This window comes from Balaenoptera ricei, chromosome 15, assembly GCF_028023285.1.
Source record: "Balaenoptera ricei isolate mBalRic1 chromosome 15, mBalRic1.hap2, whole genome shotgun sequence".
NCBI classification, from domain to species: domain Eukaryota; kingdom Metazoa; phylum Chordata; class Mammalia; order Artiodactyla; family Balaenopteridae; genus Balaenoptera; species Balaenoptera ricei.
The window spans coordinates 50,627,370-50,649,558 of record NC_082653.1 but is presented as its reverse complement, the minus strand read 5'-3'; the positions used below and the strand labels follow the sequence as shown (position 1 = coordinate 50,649,558).

Genomic DNA, 22,189 nt, shown 5'->3' with positions numbered 1-22,189 from the left:
GCAGACAGGCGACACCGAGGGCACCGAGACAGAGCAACGTTTAATAGGACTGTTCAGGGCACAGTGCCAGGCCTGGGGAGGGGGCATCCCGGGACAGGACAGAGGGCAGGGGGGTCTGGCCACTGAGGGGGCCGGGGAATGGTCAGGGGTCCCTTGCAGCGACTGACAGAGGTGGGGGAGACCAGGACTGCAAGTGGGAACACAGCCCTGGGGCAGGGGGCGCTCAGCTCTCCCAGTCCTGGCAGATGTGGAGGCCCCACTCCCAGGACAGGTGGGGGGTCCTGTCGTCATCGGTGAAGAAGGACGTGACCACGTAGGCACCCCGCACCAGCGCGCCCCGGGGCGCCTCCTCCAACGGAGTCACAAACTCGTACTCCTGGGCGCTCGGACCATAGCTGCCCACCATGTAGACGGCTTTGTCCACTGGGGGAGGGCGAGGGCGTCAGGGGCTGCCCTCTGCCCCACTGGCCCCCACCCCGAGCCTTCCCCCTGGGCTGCCCCCTCCACGCGGCCCTCACCTCGCAGGCCCTGGCGGTAGGTGTGATGCAGACACTTGAGGCCACTGACGATCTCCTTATTGACCTGAGGGACAGAGGGTGTTAGGGGGAACCTGGGGGGCTGGACCTGTGGCTGGCTGGTGTCCTCCGTGACAGCTCCCTCACCTTGAAGGTAATCTTCACTTTGTAATCAACACCCTCCTTCAGGACAAACACCTGGTTTTTCAGCGCAGCCAACTCCCCTGTTAGGGAAAGTGCAGCTAAGTGTGAACTCCTGTGATGGCTGAGACCCTGCCCCAGGAGCCCCCATGGGGGGCCCGTACCTGTGAGGTCTAGGTCTGAGTACTTGGAATTGGGCATGGGGGGGGTCCTAAGAGGTCCATGGCAACGAGCCCAGGTCTCTACCCCAAAGATCAGTTTGTATTTTGCGGAGGGGGTTACCTGTGAGGTCCCTACCTGGGGCTCAGGGTCGCACCAGGCATCCTGGGAGTTACCTGTGAGGTCCATGGTGATGGGCCCTGGGGCCTGCTCAGACATCAGTGTCAGGCTGGTCACCTGCACGTTGGGCAGGCTTGGGTCTGAAGAGAAACCAGAAGTGTACAGGTGCCCTAACCCTAACCCACCCTCCCCCCCCAGCCCAGGGCGTGGGCATACCCACGACAGGCGGCTCAGGCCCCAGCAGCACCCGCTTGTACTTGACCAGGCTCTCGTCGTCCGGGTCCAGCTGCTGGATCTCCAGGAGGCTCTTCCTCCCCGGGGCCCGGTACTCCGGCACGGCCTCATCCAGCACCTCATCTGGCGGCAGCTGCCCCTTCTCCTTGTCAGTCAGGAGGACTGGGGGTTGGGGAGGGTGTGTGAGCAGCTGCTGCCAGCTGAGCTGGCATTTGCTGGAGCCTGCCGTCTGGCCAGCTGGACCTCCCACTGCCCAAAGGAAGGAACTTAACAGGAGTCCGGTGAGGGCTCTGGGAGAGGGGTGGGCAGAGAAGATGCAGAGCAGCGCCCAAACCCAGACTCTTCGGGAAGGGCCTGGGGAGTGGAGAAGGCTCCCAAGAGATGGAGGCAGGTGATCCCTGGAGGCTCCAGCTGCATCCTCCTGGCCCAGCCATTCATCCCAGGCCCCTCCCTGACTGTAGGGGGAAGGAAGATCCCAAATGGGGAACAGCCCCAAGGGATAGGGTCCACCATTACGGAGTGGTGACTACTGAGGTCTTCTCTAGAGCAGAGGCTCTGCTTTTTCGCTGCTCTCCAGGGTCCCCAGTGCCCTAGGCCTCTTCCCATAGTCCCATAAGGCTCTCGGACACCTCTCAGGGTCCCCACCACCTTGCTCAGGGACTGCGTTCCCTGAATGCCTCCCCACAGTCTTGGGAGTTCCTCCCCATAATGCTCCTGAAGGGTAGGGGTGGTTGTCTCTAAACCCCTCAGCTTATGCTCTGAGGCCACCTCCCCAGGTGCCTCCAGACCCAGTCAGCTAGGCCCCTTCCCCTGGCGCCTTAACGCAGGGGTCTTTCTGAGCCCTTCCCACAGTCCTAGGAGAAGCTCCCATGGTGCCTTGGGGCAGGGTCTTTCCGAGTCCCTGCCCACTGCGCTCCAGTCTTTCCCGGGATCCACACCCTCCCTGAAGGAGCCCCAGCCCCACCCAAGGGAGATGGGACCTCAGGGGCAGGCTCCCACGGGGAGAGGGTCCCCCTGCCACCCTGGCTTCACAGACTCGCCCACTCTTGACCCCTTGCCCCATGAGTGGCCTGGACGAAGCCCCCCACCCCCGCCGCGAGGTCCCCACGAGCGCCCCCAAAGTTTCCGCGGGGGAGAAGCCGCCCCGCCCCGGGCTGAGCCCCCCGCCCACGTGGCCGCCCTGGCCCTAGCCAGGCCCGCTCACCTCGGGCGCACAGCGCCAGCCGGAGCAGCTCCAGCAGCTGCGCCCCCAGCTCACACGCGTCCAGGCCCAGCATGGTGGCCCGCGGCCCGGCCCCGCCGCCGAGCCGCCGAGGAGCCGCCGCCCGCCCCGCCGCCGCCCGGCTCGGCGCTCAGCCCCGGCGCGACTGCGGTGAGCTCATCCCGGCCGGGAGCGCCCCCCGCGCCCAGCGCCGCGCCCGCGCCGCGCGCCCCCAGCCGCTCCGCGGACCCCGCGCAGCCCCGCAGAGACGCGCGTGTCGCCCGCTTGGCGCCGGCACCCGGTCGTCCCCGCCGCGGGCGCACTCGGACCCCGCACAGCCGCCGCGGTCACGGTCCCAGCATCCCACCCCGCCTGCACCCGGCTCTGGCCATCAGGGCTGCCCCACCCCACGGCGCCGCCCAGAGTCTGGGGAGTCTCCGGGGAAGCCCTCTGGGCGGGGCTGGTGGGGCTGGGGGCGCGAGTGGAGCAGGTGCGTCCCCCCCCCCAAGTCCCCAGGCTCTCGTTACCTGCAGGCAGCGCAGGCCGCACCTGGGGCCCGACAGCCCCCCACCCTCCCCCTACTCCCACCCCCGCTGGAGCTTATTTATGTCTGGGCAGAGGGGACTCCTGGAGTCTGCCCAGCCTTGGGGGGTGGGGGATGTTGTGTGTGTCTGCACAGCCTCCTGGCCCCGCACCCCAGAGGTTCACAGGCATCAGCACGGAGGGGCCAGTGTCCACACACACAGGGCCCGGGGTCCCCACACACAGTGAGGTGCAGTCTGGAGACACAGCCATTATTCCAGTGTTTATTGACTGGGCTGTGTGAGCGTGGCAGCGGGTGGAGGGGTCTTTGTATGCTCTGTGCTCAGAGGCCCCCGTCCTTGGGGAGAAAAGGACACTGATCCGAAACAGAAAAGGGTGGTGGAGTGCTGAGAGGGGCGCACAGAAGGGGCCTCCGGTCTTGATGCCTAAACAGACCTTGTGACAGGTAGATGGGGGTCAGCAGGGCAGGGGCAGGGGTGAGCTGGACCTGAGGCTGGGGACAGCTGGGTCAAAGCGGAGGGGGAGGCAGAACACCAGCTAGAGTCCCCCTGCTTCCTTACACCCCTCCGCCCCCCATTTCTGAGGACACCCAGGGATCAGATCTGCCCTGGCCCAAAGGAGCCCCCTCCCCATCTGAGAAGGAGGCCAGCAGGCCGTGGGTGCGGGAGGCACGTGGGCTAGGGCAGGGACTGCCCCCTTGGAGCTGCACCTGCCCACGGTCTTTCCAAGGCAGGATCTCCCCAGCCGGAGCCCAGCCCTTCTAGGGTCACATCCTGCTGCCCCTTCCCTGGGGTGGTCAGGGAAGCCACTTGTCCCCAGGCTGGGGACAACTCTGGCCTCTGGGGGCCTTCAGCCTCTCTGGAAGCCCATCCATGCAGAGAGGACAGCCAGGCCTGGGGCCAGCCTGACCCCACCTGTGTGGGTGGGGCTGGGTGAGAGAATTTCACTGGCATGTAAGGGAGAATGGCACCCGGGAAGGGTAGAACCCCCCTCCAGTACCCCTGCCCCAGCTCAGCCTGGACACGGCTTTGCCTGCAGTGGAAATGGGTTCAGATGGCCATGTCGGAGGCTCTGCCCGACATCCTGCCCTGCCCAGAGCACCTAAAAATCAGAAATAGACCTGTTTGCACCACTTTAAAATGGCCCCAACAAAAGGGGTGTGGGTGGCCAAGCTGTTGGAGGAGGGAGAGAAACGGCCAGGCTGGGCCCTGAGCCCAGAGGCTGCCCACGAATCTTGGGGGGCAGGTGTTGAGATCTTCTCTCCCGGTAAAGCCCCTTCCCACAGTCTCCCACAGTTTCGGGGTAACCCGGGTGGGGTCTCTGTCTGTTCCCCAACTGGTGCCCCAGGCATCATCAGTGCAGCAGAGGGGAAGTGAGCTGCCTGCCGTATTCCCCCAGGCCTCAAGGGCCCCCGCCCAGCACACCTACGCAGCCACACGGTGTCATACCAGCCCGGTAGCACCTGCATGCGTCAGGGACAGTGTCACAGTTGCAGGGACACACTCCTAGGGCAGCTCGACCCCTCACCCAGACCTTACAGCCCCTGCAGCGCTGGTCGCCCATATCCTGGGGCGCCACACAGGAGGTGGGTATGGGGGAGGGGTTACAGTGACCCTAAACAGTTGTCCTCCACCCCAGCCCTCCTTCCCCACAAGTCCCCTCTCCCCTTTTCTGAGTCCCCATCCTTTCCCTGAGTTCCCACCCCACCTCTGAGCCTCCCCCACCGCCGTCCCAGCGGAGGCTGATTCCCCCCCACGCTGTCCGGGTGGGTCCAAGCCCCCTCTCGAAGCTCCAGGCAAGCCCCCGCGGGCACGGGCCTCGGCTTCTCGTGACGTGAGGGAGCCTGCTCGAGGTGGATGGTCGAACGCGCGTCCCCAGACCCCAGACCCCGCGGCTGCGGGTTAACTCGCGGGCGGGGCGGCGGCCCGGGAGGGGAGGGGAGGGGAGGGGCGGGGCGGGGCGGCCGGACACCCTCGCCCCGCTGGGCCTGCCTCAGCCATGGCCGCCGGCCCCGCGCCCCACGGCGCGCACCGCCGCGCGCAGAGGCCGCATCTGAGCAAGGTGGGTGCCGGGGTCCCGCCCGCCCCCCACCCCCGATTTCCCGACACGCGAGGCCGGGAGGGGCAGGAGAGGAGTGAGTGCGGGTGCACGCGAGTGTGGACACTACGCGAGCGCGCGAGTGTGGACGCGGGTCTGGGGCGATGGCACTGTGTGAGCGGGGTGGGGCGGCGGAGACCCCGGGGTTGGGGTCGCCGCTAGCTCGCGCCCCCCCTCGCCTCCTCGGTCAGCCACGGCCTGAAATCCCACCATCAGTGAGCGTTAATCTCCTTCAAGCACACTGATCCGGCGCATCCCGGGCTGTTCGGGGGCATCTGGATCTGGGGGTGGGGGAGGAGGTCACCACAGGCCCTCAACCTCCTTTGCCCAGATGGAGCGGATGGTCGTGAGTATGCAGGACCCCGACCAGGGCGTGAAGATGCGGAGCCAGCGCCTGCTCGTCACCGTCATTCCACACGCAGTGACTGGTGAGGTGCTGCAGGGGCGGGGATGGGGGTGCCGGCCCTGCCTCGGCCTCCCCCTACCCCAGTCTCTGCTATGCAGGCAACGACGTCATGGAGTGGTTGATCCAGAAGTACTGCATCACAGAGGAGGGTAAGGGGTCAGCCCGCTGCTCTTCCTGCGCCCCATACCCGGCCCTGGGGTCGCTGTGCTGATGGCCGAGGGCTGGGGCCAAGCCCACTGTGCTGGGGGACCCGGCTCGGCTCTCCCCACTAAGAATTCACCACCTTGCTCCCCAGAGGCCCTGCACCTGGGCACCCTCCTAGTGCGGCATGGCTACCTATACCCACTGCGAGACCCCTGCCACCTCGAGCTCCGGCTGGATGAAACGCCCTATAGGTTCCAGGTCAGGCTCAACTGGGAGCAGGTAGGACCCATCCCACCAGGCAGCCCCTTGGCGGGGACTCCTGGAAGGGGTGGGGCTGGGGCAGGAGCAGGACCTGTGATGTCACCACAGATCTCGTGGTCCACTGCCCCCTCCCCAAAAGGCCTGGACTGGAAGCGTCCCTGTGACGGAAAGGCCAAGTTAAGGGGAGGGACCTTTAGCAGGGCCCCATAAGGGGTAGTACCTGCAGAGGACTCCAGCAGCTTAGCCAGGGTCCTTAGGCCGCAGCCCTGAAGAAGGGGCCTAAGGACAGGATCCCTGCACCTCAGTGTGCGTCCTCAATCATGATGGAGCCCCCCTCCTGCTCTCCCTGGCCACACCAGGGACCCCGGCAGGGCCTGCCCTCAGTCCCCGACCCCCCAGCACTGCAACTACCTCCTGGGCCTGGGCAGGGTGCCCAGAGTCAGTGAACCAAGTGCAGCTTGGTCCAGGTGGAGGGAATGGTGGATGGTCAGCTGAGCCTTGGGGCAGTGGGAAGATACCCCCCAGCCAGCCCAGTCTCCTCCCAAGGGAGCTGAGAGGGTGGGGACGACTCTTGGGGAGGGGAAGGCCCGGAAGGTCACAGATACCTTTGTCCTTGCACTGCACCAGACGCCCTATTTCTGGATGAGCACCCTGTGGCCAGCCGCTGAGCTGGACTACGGTGAGTGAGGAGGGTTGGGCTAGCCGGGGACAAACTCCCAGGACTGGTGGCTGCAGATGTGATGCCACAGGGGAGGGGGAGCTGACGTTGCTCCTCTGCAGCCTGTGCCCTGTCCTTCCAGCCATCTACTTGGCCAAGAAGAACATCCGAAAGCGGGGGGGCCTGGTTGACCACGAAAAGGTGGGACACCCTTGCCACCCCTCCCAGGCTGAATCCAGCCAGAGGAACCCAGTCCCTACTTGTGGCCCTAGAGCACACAGCCCAGGCCCCAGAGTGATGTGGATACACAAGCACAAACACCCTAGGTGGTCTCAGAGGGGAGGTGGGGGGTCCACACCCCAGAGCTGGGCACCAGAGAGAGTTTCCCACTGGAGACCTCAACACTCCGCAGGAGCACTATGACCAGCTGCACAGGAAGATCAGCCACACGTGGGACCTGGTAGTGATGCAGGCGAGAGAGCAGCTGCGGTGAGGCCACGCCCTGCATGCCCCGCACGCCCCCTGCCCGGGCACTGGCAGCCCTGGGACCAGCAACAGCGCACCCAGGCTTGGCTGCCTGCCCAGGCCTCGGCCTGAAGTGGGGGGTGAGGTGGTGGGCACAGTGTCCCCCCAGCTCTGCCTACCCACCCCCCCAGGGCAGCTAAGCAGCGCAGGAAGGGGGACAGGCTGGTCATCGCATGCCAGGAGCAGACGTACTGGCTGGTGAACAGGCCCCCGGTGAGCCCCTTGTGGGGGGTGGTCCTTGGACAGCAGCGGAGTCCTGCCATCGGTCAGTGTGCCTCCTCAGGTGCTTGCTGAGGAGGACCTGCTTTCTGACCCCTGGGAAGGACATGCTTTTAGGGATCCTGTCAGGTGACAGGAAGTTCTTTTTCTGTGGTTCACGAGAACCCAGAGGTCACAAGGCCAGGCCTGAGCTGCCGCTACCCACAGACTAGGACACAGCAGCTTCCCTCTGGGTCTAAGGAAGCAGAATGTGGGCACCTGAAGGCCCTGGGCGGGGGTGGCGAGTGAGGACACCTGAAGGCCCTTGGGGTGGGGGGAGGTGAGTGAGGGCACCTGAAGGCCTTTGGGGTAGGGGGAGGTGAGTGGGGGCGGGCTTAGCTGCAGCATGAGGGACTGAGGTCACAGGCCAAGAGCTTCTGAGGTGCTAGCCTGGGGTCAGGCCTTACCCAGATCCGTGGGCCTGGCAGGTGGGTTGAGGTCCCCCTACTGTGTGGGGCAGTGGAGAGACCAGCAGACACAGATGTGTGCTGTGAGGGGCAGTCACAGCAGATGAATAGAAGCTCCGGGGGGAAAAACCCCATGAAAAAAAAAAAGAGAGGCACCCACGGGCCTGATTACCTCATCAGGTGTGGGTGGTGTCTCTGGGAAAATGACCCTTAATCTTCCACCTGAGGGTCACGGGGTCTCCGGCGTTGAGGGTGGAGTGGGCGTGGCCAAGGCTGAGCAGTGGGCTGAGGGCCGGCGGTGGTCCTGTGGAGGCACCAGTAATGGCGCCCGTGGCCTCCGGTGAGGCATGTGTGTCTGGGGGCGGGGTGGTCAGGACGAGGTGCGGCCAGAGGGGTTGTCTCAGGTAGGGCTGGGGTTCTGGCCTGAGCAGCCAGGAGCTCGGAGGTGAGCTTGGCTGAGGCGAGGAAGAACGGGGGGCTTGGGGGCAGGTCACAGACTTCGCTTTAGGAGCCAGGAGCTGGGTGAGGGGCTGGAGAGGGGACCAGGGTGGGCTAGACAGGGAGGGTGCCCTGGGGTGGGGATGGGCAGAGAGCATACAGGTCCCGAGTTCCCCTGAGCATGTTTCCACATTAGGGCCTGACATGGGCGCAGAGCTTCAGTGTATGGGGTTAGGAGGGTCTCAGCAGCCTGCCTGAGCTGTGCCCCCGCTTCATCTCATCCCCCCTCTGCAGCCCGGGGTCCCCAGCGTGCTGGAGCAAGGTCCACAGCGGGGTTCCTGCACTGCTGGGCGAGTGCAGATGGTGAGGACCCTGCGTGCACACCCCCCAGCCCACTCCCCACCCCTGCACAGTGCCCTCTGCTCCATGTGCCCCCACCTCCCTTAACCCCTCCACTCCCTCCGCCACTTTACCCCCCCCACTCCACCACTAGGGGACTGCTTGGGGGCTGCCCACCCACCTGTCCACTTGTCCATCCAAATGTCCCATGATTCAGTCACTCCAAGTCTCCTGCTTTGCTCCCCAGCTCACTGCCCCGACTCCCAGCCCCCTGCTAACTCTCGCTCTCTCTCACCTCCCACCTGCTGCCCTGGGTGCAAGTAAGTACAGTAGACCCTATGGGGGGAGGGGGTCTCTTCCCCCAGGCCAGGGCAGCATCAGGGTCTGTGGGGACTTGGAGGGGTGGCGAGCAGGGCTACGGGCCCAAGCGACCAGGGCGGAATGAACCATGTGCCTCCATAGCCTCCAAACTGGATGGAATTGGACGAGGACACATGTGCGAACTTTGTAGCAGCAGAGCCCTCGGTCAGATCCCATGACACCCAAAACATAGAGCAGAGTCATCTAGTACTTTTCTGAGAAAACATCTTCCTGACTTCAAAATCATAGTTCACGGTCATAGGTTTGTGATTTCCATCAAAGTCACGCAAAGATAGCTGAGAGGAAAGGTTGGCATCACAAGCATCCTGAGGGTGCTCTCTGCCCGCCCCTCCTTTCAGTACATTTGAAAACATGAAATAGTGACAGTTGGGGAAACTCAAGGCAACTTTGAGCACCTGAGGGCTTGGTGAACACCCCGAAACGTCCAGACTTGAGGTCCCAGGAGGCGTCCTGGAAAGTCAGACCCCTGCATTAGAGGCCAGGGCTCCGGAGGGCAGGGCAGGGGTGGGATGTCAGTCCATATAGGGACCTGCCTTCTAACTGCAGCCCACCGGCCCCTTCCAGACCAAGACCGTGGATTTCTACAGGCGGGAGGTAGGTCCTGGGGGCAGCAGGGAGGGGAGGCGTGGGCTGGTGGCTCCCAGCCCCGGCCCCCTCACAGGTCTCCCATCCTAGGTCGAGTGCTTACGAAAGGCACTGGGCAGGACCCGGGTGAAGTCCTCCGTCTGCCTTGAGGCGTGAGTGGGATGAGGGTGGTGGCTGGAGACCCCCAGCCCAGAGCCCAGACCCTTCCTGCAGCGCCCTCGTCCCCACAGCACTCCCTGCACTGGCCCTGGCACCACCCTCCACCCCCAGGTACCTGAAATTTAGCAGCCAGCGTGGGCCGCATGACCCCATCATGTCGGGGTGCCTGCCCAGCAACCCCTGGGTCACAGACAACGATACCTACTGGGCCATGAATGCACCCAGGTGAGCCCGGGGTGGGCCAGGAGCTGCAGGTGTGCCCCTGCCTTCCTCGTGCTCCTGATCCGCCCGCCCCTCCCCCAGCGCGGCCGTGCCCACAAGGCTCCGTGTGGAGCAGTGGGCCTTCAGCTTCCGGGAACTCTTGGAAGACCCCGTGGGACGGGCCCATTTCATGGACTTTCTCAGGAAAGAGTTCAGTGGTGAGAAGCCCCCTCCCCTGCTCCCTGCTCGAGCCCCCCACCCCAGGTTTCCACCAGCCTGGGTGGGCCTGACCCGGTGCCCGGACCCCCAGCCGAAAACCTCAGCTTCTGGGAGGCCTGTGAGGAGCTGCGCCACGGAGGGCAGGCGCAGGTCCCCGCCCTGGTGGACGCCGTGTACCAGTGAGTGCCGCGGGGGGGGCGGGGGGCGGGCAGCGGCCAGCCCGAATGGCCCAGACCCACGGGGGCTCCCCTCTCCCATGCCAGGCAGTTCCTGGCCCCCGGTGCTGCCCGCTGGGTCAACATCGACAGCCGGACGATGGAGCGGACGCTGGTGGGCCTGGGCCGGCCGCACCGCCATGTGCTGGACGACGCCCAGCTGCACATCTACATGCTGATGAAGAAGGTGGGCGCCTCCTCCTCCGCCCCCCTCCCCCCACAAGCCGGTGTCAGGTGGCTTCAGTGGCCACAGCTCAGAGGCTGGTCCGCACCTGCTCCCCGCGGCTCCTGCCAGCTTAGTCCCGCAGCTCACACCGCGCTTTCCAGAGCAGCAAACCGAGGCTCAGGGCGGCTGCAGGGCTTGTCCAGCTGTGGTTGTAAAGTGTTCTAACGTGGAAAAGGTCAAATATGAACAAAAAGTAAATGACGAATCCCCACGTACCTCCAGCCCACCTTCACAAACTGTCAACTCGGGGCCTATCCGGACTCACCGTCCATCCTGTCCAGTGGCCTACCACACACTCCACCCCCGACTTTAAAGCCATTTCCAGACTTCCTGTCTGTAGGTATTGCAGGAAGTTCCCTTAAAGGACACGGCCACCGCTTCCCTTTCAACGTGGCTGCAGAGGCCAGCATCACACCGGAAACACCAACAGTATTTACTCAACGCCCTCGAGTGGCCAGTCGCGTCCCCTTCCCCACGTGACCTCAGGCTAGTTTCCCGCTGCTGCTTATTCTCTGTGCTGTGGAGGTGAAGCCTGATGGGGTCTCGGGGCTGAGATCAGGGTGAGAGCAGGCTGGTTTCTTCTGGAGCCTCCAGGGGAGAATCCGTCCTCCTTTCTCCAGTTTCTGTGGACACTGTGTTCCTTGATCAGATTGTTTTCAGTTTTGTTGTTGTTGGTTCGGTTTGGTCGGGAATAGTTACTTCAGAGGTGGTGTCCGATGTGTTCTCCACTCAGGAGGGATGTCAGTCCAGCTCTCTCTTTCGTGGCGAAAGCAGCTTTGACAGTCTGGCCCAGATCCATGATTCCATGAGGGTATGGGATGTTCTAACCGATCACTGCCTCCCTGTTCTGACGCCTCCTCTCTCTGCTCGTTGCTGGCCCAGTGGTACCGATCATAGAGGAAAGGCAGGACCGAGGCTTGATTCCTCCTTTAAACATATTTATTTATTTATTTATTTATTTATGGCTGCGTTGGGGTCTGTTGCTGCTGTGCGCGGGCTTTCTCTAGTTGCGGCGAGCGGGGGCTACTCTTCGTTGCGGTGCGCGGGCTTCTCATTGTGGTGGCTTCTGTTGTTGCAGAGCACGGGCTCTAGGTGCGTGGGCTTCAGTAGTTGTGGCACACGGGCTTAGTTGCTCCGCGGCATGTGGGATCTTCCTGGACCAGGGGTTGAACCCGTGTCCCCTGTGCTGGCAGGTGAATTCTTAACCACTGCACCACCAGGGAGGTCCTAAACATAATTTTTTAAAAATATTTGTTTTCGGGCTTCCCTGGTGGCACAGTGGTTGGGAGTCTGCCTGCTAATGCGGGGGACACGGGTTCGAGCCCTGGTCTGGGAAGATCCCACACGCCGTGGAGCAACTGGGCCCGTGAGCCACAATTACTGAGCCTGCGCGTCTGGAGCCTGTGCTCCGCAACGGGAGAGGCCGCGATAGTGAGAGGCCCGCGCACCGCGATGAAGAGTGGTCCCCGCTTGCCACAACTAGAGAAAGCCCTCGCACAGAAACGAAGACCCAACACAGCCATAAATAAATAAATAAATAATTTAAACTTAAAAAATATATATATATATTTATTTTCTTAATTTTTTTGGCTGCATCGGGTCTTCGTTGTGGCACGCGGGCTTCTCTCAAGTTGTGGCGTGTGGGTTTTCTCTTCTCTAGTTGTGGCGCTCGGGTTCCAGAGCGCATGGGCTCTGGAGTTGTGGCACGTGGGCTTAGATGCCCTGCTGCATGTGGGATCCTAGTTCCCTGACCAGGGATCAAACTTGTGTCCCCTGCATTGGAAGGCAGATTCTTTACCACTGGACCACCAGGGAAGTCCCTTGATTCCTTTTTAATTACCATTTTTCAAAATAAGCAGTTGGACCCCTGGTGTCTGCCAAGGGTAGTCAGTGAGGTTGGGATGCTTTTAATACCATTGTAAATTCACATTTTGACCATATTTGATGGGTTTCAATCCCTTTCAGTCCTTGTCTAAAGGGATGTGCAGAGGTCCCCCTCTCCGGCTGATTGCTCTTGAGTCCTGTGACGTGTCCGAAATCTATGGTGCTTCCTAGCTTTCTAAGGGGCCGTCCTACTCCAGACCTAGAGCCAGCCATTCCTCGGGCCCTCAGCCCTCCCTCGGGGGTGGTGTTCAGAAACCATGACCTGCACATCAGACCCATCATAGCGCCAGGGGTGGTCATGGTTCCCAGGCCTTTCAGTGGACAGAATCAGGAAATACGTGTTTTAAATAAAACATACCAGGAGTTCATACTGATACTTCTAATTCGGAATCAGGATTATAGAGTTTCCTTAACCTCTTTGGCCTCTCTCTCTCTCCTCATTCCCCTACTGAAAATCTGGGTTTTCAGTGGGGCCAGCTTAATCACTCACTTGCTTTTTCTCGAGATTCACTCAGTAGCTCAACTGAGCAGCACGACACTACCATTCACAGTGACTGAGAGTCGTTTACTGTTTGTTTTTTCGGTCCTTTGTCCACAGCCCCTCAGATGCCCCTTGGACGCTTGGTTACGTGTGGCTAGGGTGGTGTCGCCCGCTGGACGCCCAGCTTCACTTGTCCCCCTTCAGTGTTTGGGGGTTGCTTATTTATTTTATAATCCCATAAAATATCTACACAGTTTCAAAATCCAATCTACAAAGTACATTCAACTAAATCTTGTTTATACCCCTGCCCCTCCACCAAAAGTTAACAATTTAAAATGTGTATTTTTCTTTTTAAAACATAAGCACCTGGGTTCGTAGATTACCGTCCCTCTTTATTGAATCCCGTGGTTTTTGTCGACCTTGCTTTTGTCCCGCTCCACGTGCCCAGCTTCACTCTGTGGGTCCGCGAGAACCAGTGACACCGGTTCCCTGTCGCAGGAGGCGCCACGTTCACTCCCCGTGTGGGCACCGGGCTCCTGCGTGGTTGGGGGCCGGTCTCCCTGAGTCCGACCCGGTTTGGGCTGGTCTGGGGAGGCTGCTCCGGCCCAGTCCACTGTGGGCCCCGCCCTTGGAGGAGCCTGGGCAGTGCTGGCTGAGACCAGGAGTGGGAAGGGATCAGGCCCGGATGCTGTCTGTTGCAGGACTCCTACCCGAGGTTCCTGAAGTCGGACTTGTACAAAGACCTCCTGGCGGAGGCCGTGGTGCCCCCGGAGACCAAGCGACGGTCAGCCAGGTGGTGCCCAGGGAGGCAGGTGGGATGCCGGGGGCGGCGCCCTGCGCTCAGGCCCCTTCTTCTCCACAGGGTGTTCCCGTTCATGCGGAAGCCGCGCCATTCCAGCCCCAGCCCTGCTCTCCTTCCTGCCTCTGCCTCCGGGGAGCCCTCGGGTGGTGACGGGGAGGCCTAGGTGGGCCTGGGCAGGGGCAGAAGGGGGCCATCTTGCCCTCATCAACTCCTCTTGCCCAGGGTCCTTGCAGCCACTGAGACTCCCCGGCGCGGGAGTCCCCTCGGGCCCCGAGTGCCTGGCCTTACGGGGGCACCGACCTCTCTGGCTTCCACCTTTTCCCTTGTCACACCCTCCCCCAGAAGGGGCTGTTCTGGGGGCTGATTCCCAGGGCAGGGGTGCCCTGGACTGAGACAAGATGGCAGCGCACCCGCTGGTGACTCCCAGGGCAACATTCATAGTCAGGTGGCCGCCAGCAGGGGGCGTGGGAATGCAGGGGGAGGTGCTGCTCCCACTGGGCCGTGGCCTCTCCGCCTCCGTGGCCACCCGAGGCTGTGGCTTCTCCCCGGTGTTGGACAGAGATGGTTCCAGCATCGTTGCTCCTCCAACAGCCAGCCCTGGTTCACAGCCAGGGCGGCAGAGCCTCTGGGGAAAGACACCAGGGAGTCTCCACTCCGAGGGCCCCCCGAGACTCAGCTGCTCCTTTGGGAGTGCAGCCAGACTGGCTCAGCTGGGGCAGCGCCACCCCTCCCTCAGGGCTGCCCACACCCTCCCGCTCCCAGCGCAGAAATAAAAGACCTTTGGGTCCTCACTCTGAGCCTGTCCTGCTGTGGTCCAAATCGTGGTGGGTGCACACGTGGTGGGTGTGCTTGTGGTGGGTGTGCATGCACGTGTGGCATGTGGGTGAGGCATGCACTGGTGAGGGAGGTGGTGAAGGACAACGGGCAGTTCAGGTGTCAGAGGCAGTGGGTGGAGGATCCCTTGTGTGGGGTCTGTAGGCCTGGGGCTGGGCTCAGGCTGCAGACTTGGGGAGACAGTGGGGAGCTTGTGCTCTGGCGGCACACGGATGCCCGAGTCCTCCAGGGGAGAGTGAGCACAGAGTCCAGGGGGCTGTCTGGTGTTGAACCCAGCCTCTCCAGGGTCAGCTGTGCCCTAAGACATGACAGTGACAGGGAGCACAGTGCGGGCTTTATTTACAAGCCCAGGGTGCACCGGTGAGGGTGTCTCCGGGGCAGCCCAGACCCCGAACTCCTGCACATCGTCCTGGAACCTGAAGGCTGGTCCCTGCCCAGAGCCGGCTCCTCCATCCACCGCTGTGGACCCAGACCTGGGCCCTTGGGCCCGGGTGGCTTCTCCAGGGACAGGGAATCCAACCCCTCAACCTCAGCCTTGTTGTTGCCTCCCAGGCCTTCGCAAGGAGAAACAGACCTGGTTCTGGAAGCAGGCTTGTCACACGTAAGTGCCTTCAGGAAATTCCTGCAGGGTTCTCCACGACAGCCCCCATCACTTTGGTAACCCAAACCTTCATCTCACTGAAGCCCCCTGCCTGGGCTCCTCCTGCCTGGGCGGCTACCAGAGCTCAGCCCTGGAGGACACAGGTGCTGGGGGACCCCCTGCCTGTCCCGGGTGGGAGAATGCCTACAGGCTGGGTTCCTAGCCTGCTGTGGGTGAGCAGGGCGGGAACCACAGACCTGAGATGCACTTGGAGGCCGTGCTGGACCCTCCCAGTCTCTGACTGGGTGGTGTGCGTGCTGGCCTCACCTCCCCAGCAGCCTTTCCCACTGATCCAGCAGACAAACACAGGCACACACGGGGCTTTCCAGACAGTGCAAAACCAGTGTTTATTCTGATTTCTTCCCGAGGTACCCGGGGTCATCAGGCTGCTTGCTTTTGTCCGGTCACGGCTGAGTCCCACAGCACCAGGCGGGTCTGGGGTGACCAAGGCACAGAGGTGAGTCTTGCATCAGGTGACACCGACTGGTGGGGGGTGTCCAAGCACCAGGAAGGAGGGGCCGCTGCCCACACCCAGGGGTGCAGGGATCCCTGAGGGACGAGGAGCCCCAGTGTGTACCCAGGGGTGCACGCTGACCCCAGGGCGCATCCTGGGGCCAGGTCCTCGGGACACTCACAGCTCCAGGCAGCCCATCCGTCACATCCTCCCAGGCCCCATTCCTCATGCGCCCCATCATGGGCTCTCCAGGGCAAGTCACCACCAACCACACTGGGGTGTGGGCCTGCCTCAAGCCACCCCAGGGCCCACCACCCTCTGAGCTCCACGACCCCAGGGAGACAGTGCAGAGAAGGCAAGGCTCAGACGGAAAGAGGGAGGGGATTCTGCAGCCGAGGCTCTGGCCAGGCATGGAGAAGTGAGGGTGAGCTGCTGCCAGCACAGGCTCTGCCCAGGGAGACCCGGGTGGGGCTCGGAGTGGGGACCTGAGTGAGGACCTGGCATGCTGGCGGGAGAGGGGAGAGGCCCCGGCACGTCCCTGGGGTGACGGGCCCAGTGGAGAGTGTCGCCAGGTCACCAGGTCAGGAGTCGACGTGCAGACCGAGCCAGTGAAGGGCTGACTTCCCAGGATGTGAAACTTCAGCAGCCGCCTCTGCTTCGGGCTCTGGCCAAACCACGTCTAGGCCTCGTTCCGGTACCGTAGGCGAGAGAACCGGTCCCTGACGGCCTGGTCGCTGTCGGGGCCACCCTCAGCCAGGCGGACTACCTTGCTGCTCGGGATGAGGTCCCGCACCTTGTGTTTGGCCACGGAGACCAGGCCGGGTGGATCCGGGCTGGCCGGGCCCGTCAGGAGAATGTAGGCAGCGTGGCGGCTCGGCTCAAGCAGAACCACTGTGGGGACATGGCCATCAGGTCCCGGGACCGGCCAGCACGGGCCTCCCATGGCTGGCGGCCCGGGCCCATGCGGGGCGCACTCACCCTGGAAGGTGACAATGGGGGTGGAGATGTTGGCCAGTTCCAGCAGGACTCTGGGCAGCGTGGGGTGGAACATGTACAGGCGGTGCCCGGCGGATCCGGGCTCCTGCAGGGAGTGCAGCGGGGGCATGAGGCTGACCCTCCCGGATGCTCCTGACCGTGACCACACCCAGAGCTGTGTCCGCCGGGGTCCCACAAAACACCCACCTCCCGCCCCCCTTCCCCGCCTGACCCTGACCCTTCTCGGTTGTCTTCCAGCTGCCGCCCCTCGCACCCACTTCCTCCCAGAAAGCCCGGACCCCCTTGTCCTGCCCACCCTGCATGGCTTCTATCTATCTGCACTCAGCCAGCCACCGGCTCCACCCCATGCCACAAACCAGGACCCAAGACTGTACCGTCTGGTTGGCACCAGCCAGCTCGTGGAGGCCCCAGAAGAAGAAGGCGGAGCGGTGGTCTGCGGTGGGCAGGCTGGCGGACCGCGGGTCTCTGGGGAGGCCTGGGAGGGCCTGGCTCCACAGGACAGCCCCGGAGCTGAGGTCCAGGAGCAGGATCTGCAGAGGGAGGAGGGGCAGCACAGGGTTGCGTCCCTGAGGGCGGCTCACCGAAGCCTCTGGTCCCCACTCGGCCTACGGCTCAGAACAGCTTCCCTCAGCTACGGGCAAAGGTGAGACCCAGGAGCAAGTGCAGCAACCTGTCTCTCGGAGCCGGTCCCGTTCTCAATGACCATGGCCGGGGTGTCGGGTTTGTAGTAGCCGAGGATGGGTTTTCTGGAAGGAGAGTGGAGAGGAGGGCTCACACGGGCCTCTGAAGGAGATACCTGGGATAGGCTGCGGCTGCTCCTGCACGGGCCGGAGCTTTGACGCCAGGGGGTCTCACTCCCCTCCCCAGGGCAGGGTGGCACCAGGTGACAGGCAGTGGCCTCTGGCAGAAGCATATGGGCCTTGTCCAGGGGTGGGGGTGGGGGGACACGCTGGGGTACCCAGCTCCCTGGAGAAGGACCCCATACCTCAGGACCTGGGCTGCACCGAGGGTCCACCTGGGCACCAGCTCCTGCCCGTCCAGCAGCACGCAGGCCTCGGCACTCACGAGAAGCAGGTCTTCACCCACCTTCCCCGGAACGTTCATCAGGTAGCGGACAGCTCCCGAGCTACACGGGCAGGAGGGATGGGATGGGGCCCCGGGTAGGGTTGGGGACGGGACCCTCCCCAGCGCTGCCTGCCGGGCTGTTTCCCTCAGGCTCCCAGGGCTCAGCCTCATCTTTCTTGCTTCTCCAGTTTCAAACTAAAAGGAAGGCCCTCGCTGGATGCAGCGACCAGTGAGCCCGGGGCGGGGCCCATCTTCGCCCCCGTTTTTATTCGTCTTCTGTTTGCCGGTTTACTGAGTCTGAGCTCAGGACAACCTCAGACACCTGACACAAGGTAAGGGCCCTGTGCCCGCCCTACGGCTCCTCCTCGCGCCCGGGGCCCCGCGCACAGGCCCCCACACCCCCGACCTGTGCTCCTGCAGCCTGTGGGAGGTGGCGTTGAGCCTGCCCTCCCAGAGGGGGTCGCTCTTGAGCGAGCTGTCCCTCCCGGTGGCCTTCTCGTACAGGCCCTTCACTGAGTGGCTGCAGAAGGAGGTGCCTGTGAACAAAGAAGAGCCTTGCGTCACCTGTCAGCGGGCGATGACTTCGAGTCCCTGGAACAACAGCGGGAGCCACTAGCCCCACACCTGCTTCCTCCCAGGTGCCAGCAGGCCCACGAGGGAGGCCGCCCTGGGGCAGCGGATGCCACGTACCGCAGGGGATGAGGACGTAGTGGGCACCTGCACTGGTGACATAGAGGATGGAGCCGCTGGTCCCGTCCACACCCAGGCTGCCCGGGGGGCCGACTTGCTGCCCGGTGCTGCCTGAATAGACATAGCCGTTGACCTGCAGCGCACGGAGGAGAAGGGGATCAGGCCCACCCGCTGGGTCGAACCTATAGTGTCTGATGCCGGGAGACGTGGGGCCGCCCGCACCGTCCTCAGAGCTGCGCCCATGGCACCGGTGGGAAGTGCACTCTCTGCCACTCTTGGGGGGCCCAGAAGTGCCCGCCGGGTCTGCAGACACCCGAGCTCGGGGCAGCGAGGGAGGCCACGTGGCTGGAACGAGGGCCGTACCTGGTTCTCCTCCTGGGTGAGGACCAGCAGGTCTGGGACCCCGTCAGCATCGATGTCGGGCACCTGGAGCAGAGGGCTCAGGACAGACACGTTCCCCCCGAAGCTGCTGGGATGGCTCCACAGGGTCTCCCCTAAAACCAAGCACAGGGCCCGTGTGCTGCCATGGAAACAGACATGCGTGTGTAGCCGCCTGGCGCCCATAGGCACGTGTCAGCAGCATCACTTCGGGGCAGCACGGCCCCCTCCTTTCTCTCATCCTGTTTCCAGTGTTTGGCTGACGCAGATCCTCCCCCTCAGATGGGCAGGGCCTGGCCTCCCTGCCACCCACTGGGGTCACGCATGCAGCCTCTGCCCCGTGCACAGGACGAGAATGAAAGTGCAGCCTTGCGGATGGACCCGGGGACTGCAGGTCCCGGCCTGACAGCATCTGACCCAAGTACAATCTGCCCACACCCGTTTTTAGTCGGATTCTTCTCTTCTTAAAATATTTCCAGCTTGCTCTTTATTTTCCTCCCTACTCTTCAAACCACAACTTACAAAGGAAGTGCTGCTACCCCCAAACCTAGCATCAAGGCACAGAATTCCTTAGGGCTTTGGAAAAGGACCAGGGCCTGTTGCCTTAAGGCGGAGACTGCAGGTCTCAGGGCTCGAGCTAGCCAGACCCAGACACCCCATCCCCGGGGCCTGCCCCATGAGCGGGCGTCAGCAATGCCCCCACCCCCTCCAGGTGCCGTGCCGCAGCCACAGACGGGACTTAGGAGGGGACGACAGTGAAGTGTGACTCCTCATGGGGCGTCCCCCTCCCACCCGTGCCTGCCTTCCTATCCAGCCACGCCGCCCACAAGAGCCCGGGCTGACCCTCCTCAGAGCATCCTGGCATCGGACCCGTGTGTGGAGGCCTGGGGGACCCACGGGAAGCAGCCTACCTGTGACCGAGTCTACTGCAATGAAAGGGCCAGGTCTGCCGAGGATGATGCAGGCAGAAGACGCCCCGCTGCCCCTCGGCTGGGGGACACCGCACTCCACGAGGGCCCTGTTCTGGGCCACGGGCCTCTCCCAGAGGACGGTGCCGTTGGCCCCCGACACAGCGGCCACAAAGGTGCAGGGGGAGGAAAAGCCTGGAGGGAGAGACCCAGGTCTGCAGGGCTGAGCGTGCCGGCCTCGTGCTGTGGCCCTGCCCTGGGCTCCGTCCCTGGATCCCTGGTGTTGACCCCATGGGGTCAGCAGCCCAGCGGGGAAGGGGAGTGACATGAAGGTTCCCAGAAATTCCACCAACTGCTTCCCCCAAAACCGAGAGGGCGAGGGGATTCCTCCTCCTGCAGGGAGCTCCTCATTTTTTGGGTGAAAACAAAATTACCTTCATCAGCACAGGAGAGGCTGAAATTGCTTCTGCTGCTGTTGGTGTTTTTATAAAGAAAGAGAACATCCTGGATCCTGTCCTTGTTCACGTCTTCTGTGGCCAGAAAGTCATAGGCGACTGAAAAGGAAACCACCGACTACTTTCCCAGGCCAGGCCTGACGCGCCCCACTCTGGGCGCCGTGGGGCTGAGTGCCAGGTGCAGCTGCCCACAGAGCGACCACAGGGAAGCGCTGCTTCCTCGTGGGCTGGCAACCCCACACCCCTTCAGAGCAGCAGCAATTCTTCATCACTTGGGTGTCAGTTGTTAAGGACACCTGGGCATCACAAATGGACGTTCTGCACACCTTCTGCTCAGGGCCAAGTCCCTCCCTAATCAGTCTGGGGTCTGGAGTCCACATGTCCACACTCACAGGGGCTACCCCTTCCTTCATGCAAGGACTCAAATGATAAACTACATGCTTTAAAATCAAACACCAAAGGAACAAAATGAGGCCCTTACCTCACTCCAGATACAAAAATGAATTCAAAATGGATCAAAGACCTAAACTTAACAGCTGAAACTGTAAAACTCTTAGAAAACATAGGGGCTAAATCTTCATGACATTGGTTTTGGCAATGATTTCTTGGATATGACACCAAAGCACAGGCAGGAAAAGAAAAAAATAAGTAAATTGTACTTCATCAAAGGACACCATCGAGGGAGTGAAAAGACACCACAGAAGGGGAGAAAATATTTGCAAACCATACCTCTGATAAGGGATTAATATCCAGAATATACAAAGAACTCCTACAACCCAACAACAAAAACAAACAACCCAATTCAAAAATGGGCAAAAGACTTGAATAGATGTTTCTCCTAAGAAGATATACAAATAGTCCAGAAACACATGAAAAGATACTCAACATCACTAGTAATAAGGGAAATGCAGATCAAAACCATGAGGGGACCTCCCTGGTGGCGCAGTGGTTAAGAATCTGCCTGCCAATGCAGGGGACACAGGTTCGATCCCTGGTCCGGGAAGATCCCACATGCCTCGGAGCAACTAAGCCTGTGTGCCACAACTACTGAGCCCGTGCGCCTAGAGCCCGCAAGCCACAAGTACTGAGCCCGCGTGCCCTGCAGCCTGTGTGCCACAAGTACTGAGCCCACGTGCTGCAACTACTGAAGCCCAAATGCTCTGGGGCCCACGTGCTGCAACTACTGAGCCCACGTGCTTCAACTACTGAAGCCCGCGCCCCTAGAACCGGTGCTCCACAACAAGAGAAGCCACCGCAATGAGAAGCCCGCGCACTGCAACGAAAAGCAGCCACCACTCACAGCAACTAGAGAAAGCCCGCGCGCAGCAACGAAGACCCAACGCAGCCAAAAATAAAAATAAAATTATGAAAGCAGGGACTCAGACAGTTACTTGGACATGAATGTTCAAAGCAGCATTATTTACAACAGCCAAAAGGTGAAAATAACCCAAGTGCCCATGGATAGAAGAATGGATAAACAAAATGTGATCCATCCATACAATGGAGTATTATTCACCCATAAAAAGAAATGAAGTTCTGCAACACGCTACAACATGGATGAACCTCAAGGACATTACGCTCAGTGAAATTAGCCAGTCACAAAAAGACAAACAGACAATTCCAGTTATATGAGGTACTTAGAACAGGCATATTCTAGAGACTAAAGTGGAACAGAGGTTACCAGAGGCTGGACAGGAGGGCAGGATGGGAGCTGCTGTGTGTTGGGCACAGAATATCTGTTTGAGATGATAAAGGTTTTGAAAATAGTGATGATGGTCAATGCAGCATTGTGAATGTTTGAATGCCACTGAATTGTTCACTTTAAAATGGCGATTTTGGGGTGATGTGTATTTTACCATAATTAAAAATAAAACTGAATACTAGACACAAGACTTCCAGAATCATGGAGTGAAGAGCTTGGCAAATAAATCCTCTCCTCCAAAAATAACAGTAAAATGAGGCAAAGTTGTCAAAAGCACCCATTTCAGGACGCTGGAACCAGACTGAAGGCACACCTTGAATCAAGAAGCACTGATTTAAGAAACACTATTGAGCCGTGGGTTGGAACAGCGGGCGTCTGGGGCCTTTCACCTTGGGCTGCTCCCATGCTCACCCTCCATCAGCCGAGTACCACAGTGGGTGAGATTAGAAAGCAGCAGCTTCCTGCCAG

The 22,189-nt window shown here is 61.6% G+C and overlaps 3 protein-coding genes across 11 annotated transcripts in view; 1 reads left to right on the top strand and 2 right to left on the bottom strand.

Moving 5' to 3' along the window:
* Positions 1-22: 22 nt before the first annotated feature.
* On the bottom strand, positions 23-2,493 carry ARHGDIG (Rho GDP dissociation inhibitor gamma). Its single transcript, XM_059895850.1, has 6 exons — positions 2,374-2,493; positions 1,152-1,331; positions 992-1,075; positions 663-739; positions 519-582; positions 23-423 (listed from the first exon to the last, which is right to left on the bottom strand). Exons 1-6 carry the CDS (start codon positions 2,444-2,446, stop codon positions 224-226), a joined length of 678 nt encoding a protein of 225 aa, XP_059751833.1. The 5' UTR covers positions 2,447-2,493; the 3' UTR covers positions 23-223.
* A 1,920-nt stretch (positions 2,494-4,413) lies between these two features.
* RGS11 (regulator of G protein signaling 11) lies at positions 4,414-15,098 on the top strand. 5 transcript variants are annotated; one of them, XM_059897724.1, is made up of 17 exons: positions 4,414-4,498; positions 5,342-5,438; positions 5,515-5,565; positions 5,712-5,818; positions 6,449-6,500; positions 6,622-6,680; positions 6,892-6,968; positions 7,136-7,217; positions 8,402-8,470; positions 9,374-9,421; positions 9,503-9,564; positions 9,683-9,796; positions 9,875-9,990; positions 10,083-10,170; positions 10,255-10,393; positions 13,499-13,581; positions 13,660-15,098. In XM_059897724.1, the coding sequence occupies exons 2-17, from the start codon at positions 5,342-5,344 to the stop codon at positions 13,760-13,762; spliced, it is 1,347 nt and encodes a 448-aa protein (XP_059753707.1). In that variant the 5' UTR covers positions 4,414-4,498; the 3' UTR covers positions 13,763-15,098. The 5 variants fall into 5 exon arrangements, with proteins under 5 accessions (XP_059753707.1, XP_059753706.1, XP_059753705.1 ...); XM_059897723.1 differs by lacking the exon at positions 4,414-4,498 and adding an exon at positions 4,902-4,974 and having other exon boundaries at positions 9,398-9,421; XM_059897722.1 differs by lacking the exon at positions 4,414-4,498 and adding an exon at positions 4,902-4,974 and having other exon boundaries at positions 9,392-9,421.
* A 297-nt stretch (positions 15,099-15,395) lies between these two features.
* Positions 15,396-22,189, bottom strand: part of FAM234A (family with sequence similarity 234 member A) — a 31,173-nt gene continuing 24,379 nt past the window's right edge. For all 5 annotated transcript variants that reach the window (XM_059896043.1, XM_059896042.1, XM_059896040.1 and 2 more), the window contains exons 4-13: positions 19,999-20,118; positions 19,568-19,759; positions 18,642-18,772; positions 18,279-18,411; positions 17,995-18,124; positions 17,509-17,649; positions 17,194-17,269; positions 16,898-17,053; positions 16,506-16,608; positions 15,396-16,418 (exon numbers count right to left, since the gene is read on the bottom strand). In XM_059896043.1, the coding sequence (XP_059752026.1) occupies positions 16,207-16,418; positions 16,506-16,608; positions 16,898-17,053; positions 17,194-17,269; positions 17,509-17,649; positions 17,995-18,124; positions 18,279-18,411; positions 18,642-18,772; positions 19,568-19,759; positions 19,999-20,118 (1,394 nt within the window). In that variant the 3' untranslated portion in view covers positions 15,396-16,206. The remainder of the gene's footprint in view (positions 16,419-16,505; positions 16,609-16,897; positions 17,054-17,193; positions 17,270-17,508; positions 17,650-17,994; positions 18,125-18,278; positions 18,412-18,641; positions 18,773-19,567; positions 19,760-19,998; positions 20,119-22,189) is intronic.